Here is a 5,054-nt window from a genome sequence, read left to right as displayed (position 1 = left end):
TGAGGGAGGCCGGCTGGAGACTCCCTGGGGATGGTGGGAGGTCGTGTGGTGATGGAGGCCGGCTGGAGACTCCCTGGGGATGGTGGGAGGTCTTGTGGTGAGGGAGGCCGGCTGGAGACTCCCTGGGGATGGTGGGAGGTCGGCTGCACCGTCTCCGTGCTCTAGCACGCATGATTGCTTCTAACACTGCTCTTCCATCATCTGTTTGACCCTACTCGTGACCTAAGGATTTTGATATTTGTCGTGATTAACATCATTAACATTACACATTGATTTACACATACATAAGCACCTTGTTGAATTTATTGATACCTATGTTGCTTTTAACTCTACCCGGACTCATGCTGCCCCTTCTTAGGAGGCTGCTTTGTTTTGTATTGGTGACACCCTGGTTCGTTTCTCCAAACACTGTACAGTATATCCAATTAAATGACAGCATTCACATAGTCTCCCGCACAATGCTGTGACTGGAGATAAGGAACTCGAAGACTGCCATGGTGATATTAAATTAAATACATCCTCGAGGCCTAAAGTTCTATATTCCAGACTGACATAGTCACTCATAGACACTCATAGTCACTCACTCATGTAGAACATGACAAAACATAATTTTACTCTAATACTTTTTTATAACGAAATTTGGTCCAATGGTTTCGTCTAATTTTGTAATAACATAATACTATTTCAGAATAAAAATATTTTTGTATGTTCTACATTGAGCATCAACATTATAGCGAGTACATATGTCATATTTCTTCATTACGTACGTAATGCTGGGAAACTTTGGGTAGCTTTAGGAAATTAGATGGACCCGACTTGGCTAATACGTCACTCACCATAATGAAGAATTGGCAGAATGAATTTATTTCATATCATTTCTTAGAAAGTATAGGATTGAAGAAAATTAATCACTTAGAGTACTGATTAATTTTGGGAGAGACAGAGACAGACAGACACACACACACACACACACAGACACACACACACACACACACACACACACACACACACACACACACACACACACACACACACACACACACACACACACACACACACACACACACACACACACACACACACACACACACCCCCCCTCACCCTCACCCTCACCCTCGTGCCTCGTAGGGGGGGCCTCGTAGCCTGGTGGATAGTGCGCAGGACTCGTAATTCTGTGGCGCGGGTTCGATTCCCGCACGAGGCAGAAACAAATGGGCAACGTTTCTTTCACCCTAAGTGCCCCTGTTACCTAGCAGTAAATAGGTACCTGGGAGTTAGTCAGCTGTCACGGGCTGCTTCCTGGTGTGTGTGTGTGTGTGTGTGTGGTGTGGGGAAAAAAAAATAGTAGTTAGTAAACAGTTGATTGACAGTTGAGAGGCGGGCCGAAAGAGCAAAGCTTAACCCCCGCAAAAACACAACTAGTAAACACACACACACACACACACACACACACACACACACACACACACACACACACACACACACACACACACACACACACACACACACATACACACACACACACACACACACACACACACACACACACACACACACACACACACACACACCGACCCAGAAGGGCCGCAACAGCCGGGGCTCAGATCCCGCCAATAATAACACCACAAAACTGCTGCATACAGGCGGTTGTCTTTTGTGTGAGAGCCAGTCTTGGTGGAGGCCTTTACCAGGGTGGCCGCCAGGGAGGCCGCCAGGGTGGCCGCCAGGGTGGCCGTCAGGGTGGCCGTCAGGGTGGCCGCCAGGGTGGCCGCCAGGGTGGCCGTCAGGGAGGCCGCCAGGGTGGCCGCCAGGGAGGCCGCCAGGGTGGCCGCCAGGGTGGCCGCCAGGGTGGCCGCCAGGGTGGCCGTCAGGGAGGCCGCCAGGGTGGCCGCCAGGGTGGCCGCCAGGGTGGCCGCCAGGGAGGCCGTCAGGGAGGCCGCCAGGGTGGCCGCCAGGGTGGCCGCCAGGGTGGCCGCCAGGGTGGCCGCCAGGGTGGCCGCCAGGGTGGCCGTCAGGGAGGCCGCCAGGGTGGCCGCCAGGGTGGCCGCCAGGGTGGCTGCCAGGGTGGCCGCCAGGGTGGCCGTCAGGGTGGCCGCCAGGGTGGCCGCCAGGGTGGCCGCCAGGGTGGCCGTCAGGGAGGCCGTCAGGGAGGCCGTCAGGGAGGCCGCCAGGGTGGCCGCCAGGGTGGCTGCCAGGGTGGCCGCCAGGGTGGCCGCCAGGGTGGCCGCCAGGGTGGCTGCCAGGGTGGCCGTCAGGGAGGCCGTCAGGGAGGCCGTCAGGGTGGCCGCCAGGGTGGCTGCCAGGGTGGCCGCCAGGGTGGCCGCCAGGGTGGCCGTCAGGGTGGCCGCCAGGGTGGCTGCCAGGGTGGCCGTCAGGGAGGCCGTCAGGGTGGCCGCCAGGGTGGCTGCCAGGGTGGCCGCCAGGGTGGCCGTCAGGGAGGCCGCCAGGGTGGCCGCCAGGGTGGCCGCCAGGGTGGCCGCCAGGGTGGCCGTCAGGGAGGCCGCCAGGGTGGCCGTCAGGGAGGCCGCCAGGGTGGCCGCCAGGGTGGCCGCCAGGGTGGCCGTCAGGGAGGCCGTCAGGGAGGCCGTCAGGGAGGCCGCCAGGGTGGCCGCCAGGGTGGCTGCCAGGGTGGCCGCCAGGGTGGCCGCCAGGGTGGCCGCCAGGGTGGCTGCCAGGGTGGCCGTCAGGGAGGCCGTCAGGGTGGCCGCCAGGGTGGCTGCCAGGGTGGCCGCCAGGGTGGCTGCCAGGGTGGCCGTCAGGGTGGCCGCCAGGGTGGCTGCCAGGGTGGCCGTCAGGGAGGCCGTCAGGGTGGCCGCCAGGGTGGCTGCCAGGGTGGCCGTCAGGGAGGCCGCCAGGGTGGCCGCCAGGGTGGCCGCCAGGGTGGCCGCCAGGGTGGCCGTCAGGGAGGCCGTCAGGGAGGCCGCCAGGGTGGCCGTCAGGGAGGCCGCCAGGGTGGCCGCCAGGGTGGCCGCCAGGGTGGCCGCCAGGGTGGCCGTCAGGGTGGCCGCCAGGGTGGCCGCCAGGGTGGCCGTCAGGGTGGCCGCCAGGGTGGCCGCCAGGGTGGCCGTCAGGGTGGCCGCCAGGGTGGCCGTCAGGGTGGCCGCCAGGGTGGCCGTCAGGGAGGCCGTCAGGGTGGCCGCCAGGGTGGCCGCCAGGGTGGCCGCCAGGGTGGCCGTCAGGGCGGCCGCCAGGGTGGCCGTCAGGGTGGCCGCCAGGGTGGCCGTCAGGGAGGCCGTCAGGGAGGCCGCCAGGGTGGCCGCCAGGGTGGCCGCCAGGGTGGCCGTCAGGGTGGCCGCCAGGGTGGCCGCCAGGGTGGCCGTCAGGGTGGCCGCCAGGGTGGCCGCCAGGGTGGCCGTCAGGGAGGCCGTCAGGGAGGCCGCCAGGGTGGCCGCCAGGGTGGCCGCCAGGGTGGCCGCCAGGGTGGCCGTCAGGGTGGCCGCCAGGGTGGCCGCCAGGGTGGCCGCCAGGGTGGCTGCCAGGGTGGCCGCCAGGGTGGCCGCCAGGGTGGCTGCCAGGGTGGCCGCCAGGGTGGCCGCCAGGGTGGCCGCCAGGGTGGTAACCAGGGTGGCTGCCAGGGTGGTAACCAGGGTGGCCGTCAGGGTGGTAACCAGGGTGGCCGCCAGGGTGGTAACCAGGGTGGCTGCCAGGGTGGTAACCAGGGTGGCCGTCAGGGTGGTAACCAGGGTGGCTGCCAGGGTGGTAACCAGGGTGGCCGCCAGGGTGGTAACCAGGGTGGCCGTCAGGGTGGTAACCAGGGTGGCTGCCAGGGTGGCCGCCAGGGTGGCCGCCAGGGTGGTAACCAGGGTGGCCACCAGGGTGGCCGTCAGGGAGGCCGCCAGGGTGGCCGTCAGGGTGGCCGCCAGGGTGGCCGCCAGGGTGGCCGTCAGGGTGGCCGCCAGGGTGGCCGCCAGGGTGGCCGTCAGGGTGGCCGCCAAGGTGGCCGTCAGGGTGGCCGTCAGGGTGGCCGTCAGGGTGGCCGCCAGGGTGGCCGCCAGGGTGGCCGTCAGGGTGGCCGCCAGGGTGGCCGCCAGGGTGGCCGCCAGGGTGGCCGCCAGGGTGGCCGTCAGGGTGGCCGCCAAGGTGGCCGTCAGGGTGGCCGTCAGGGTGGCCGCCAGGGTGGCCGTCAGGGTGGCCGCCAGGGTGGCTGGTTGTTTTGGCGGCTGGCTGTCTCGGTGGCTACCTAATTGGATGCCCGGGTGGGTGACTGACCTTCCGTCCAAGTGGGTGATTGACTAGGTGGGTAGCCGACCAGGTGGGTGTTTGGGTGGGAGACTTGTGATGAGGTGGGTCGCTGGCTGACCATGTGACCAGGTGGGTGGGCGGGTGAACGAGTAGGTGGGTGGCAGGGTGGGTGGCGTGCATCACTGCATCCTGGAGGTGGCAAGGCCGCCGTCTGGAGTCCGGCTGAGTCAGCATGGTGTACCCCCTTGCCCCTCCGCCACACAAAACCTCCCCCCTCTCTTTCCCTACACTCCCTCCCTCAAACAAGGCACTAAGGAGAGCAGCAAAGCACCGTCCACCATATGACCAGACAGTACAGGAGCTCCATGAACTCCTGAACACACACCCACTAAATATCGGATTACAGCACCAAGCCATCAGGGTGTGGAACACCTTCGAAATGTTGGAGGACCCAATGTTAGAAAGGTTACTCCAAGATGAGACGCCCCGCTCCCACAGCTGGTGGCCCAAGAGCCGCGATTTACTAGATGAAAACCCAGCCCCACAGTACATAATTCCGAAATGAAATACTGACCAGAAATCTCTCCCCCAATATATGTATGTATGTATTATATATATATATATATATATATATATATATATATATATATATATATATATGTCGTACCTAGTAGCCAGAACGCACTTCTCAGCCTACTATACAAGGCCCAATTTGCCTAATAAGCCAAGTTTTCCTGAATTAATATATTTTCTCTAATTTTTTTCTCATAAAATGATAAAGCTACCCATTTCATTATGTATGAGGTCAATTTTTTTTTATTGGAGTTAAAATTAACGTAGATATATGACCAAACCTAACCAACCCTACCTAA

The 5,054-nt window shown here is 62.1% G+C and overlaps 1 protein-coding gene across 1 annotated transcript; it reads right to left on the bottom strand.

Annotated features, from left to right (window-relative positions):
- Window positions 1-354: 354 nt before the first annotated feature.
- On the bottom strand, window positions 355-4,416 carry LOC123774984 (streptococcal hemagglutinin-like). The gene is made up of 3 exons (XM_069319026.1): window positions 4,301-4,416; window positions 1,689-4,164; window positions 355-408 (listed from the first exon to the last, which is right to left on the bottom strand). The coding sequence occupies exons 1-3, from the start codon at window positions 4,414-4,416 to the stop codon at window positions 355-357; spliced, it is 2,646 nt and encodes an 881-aa protein (XP_069175127.1).
- Between the last annotated feature and the right edge of the window lie 638 nt (window positions 4,417-5,054).

This window comes from Procambarus clarkii, chromosome 92, assembly GCF_040958095.1.
Source record: "Procambarus clarkii isolate CNS0578487 chromosome 92, FALCON_Pclarkii_2.0, whole genome shotgun sequence".
Taxonomy (NCBI): Eukaryota; Metazoa; Arthropoda; class Malacostraca; order Decapoda; family Cambaridae; genus Procambarus; species Procambarus clarkii.
The sequence above is the reverse complement of the archived record's forward strand: the minus strand, read 5'-3'. Positions and strand labels throughout refer to the sequence as shown.

What these genes read in the sequence shown, in the direction of transcription:
- LOC123774984 (XM_069319026.1), bottom strand. Translation starts at nt 4,416, where the DNA reads ATGCTGACTCAGCCGGACTCCAGACGGCGGCCTTGCCACCTCCAGGAT. An exon ending in CCCACCCACCTGGTCACATG is followed by an intron (nt 4,165 to 4,300) that starts GTCAGCCAGCGA and finishes CCACCGAGACAG; the next exon opens with CCAGCCGCCAAAACAACCAG. An exon ending in CCTCCCTGGCGGCCACCCTG is followed by an intron (nt 409 to 1,688) that starts GTAAAGGCCTCC and finishes TATACTGTACAG; the next exon opens with TGTTTGGAGAAACGAACCAG.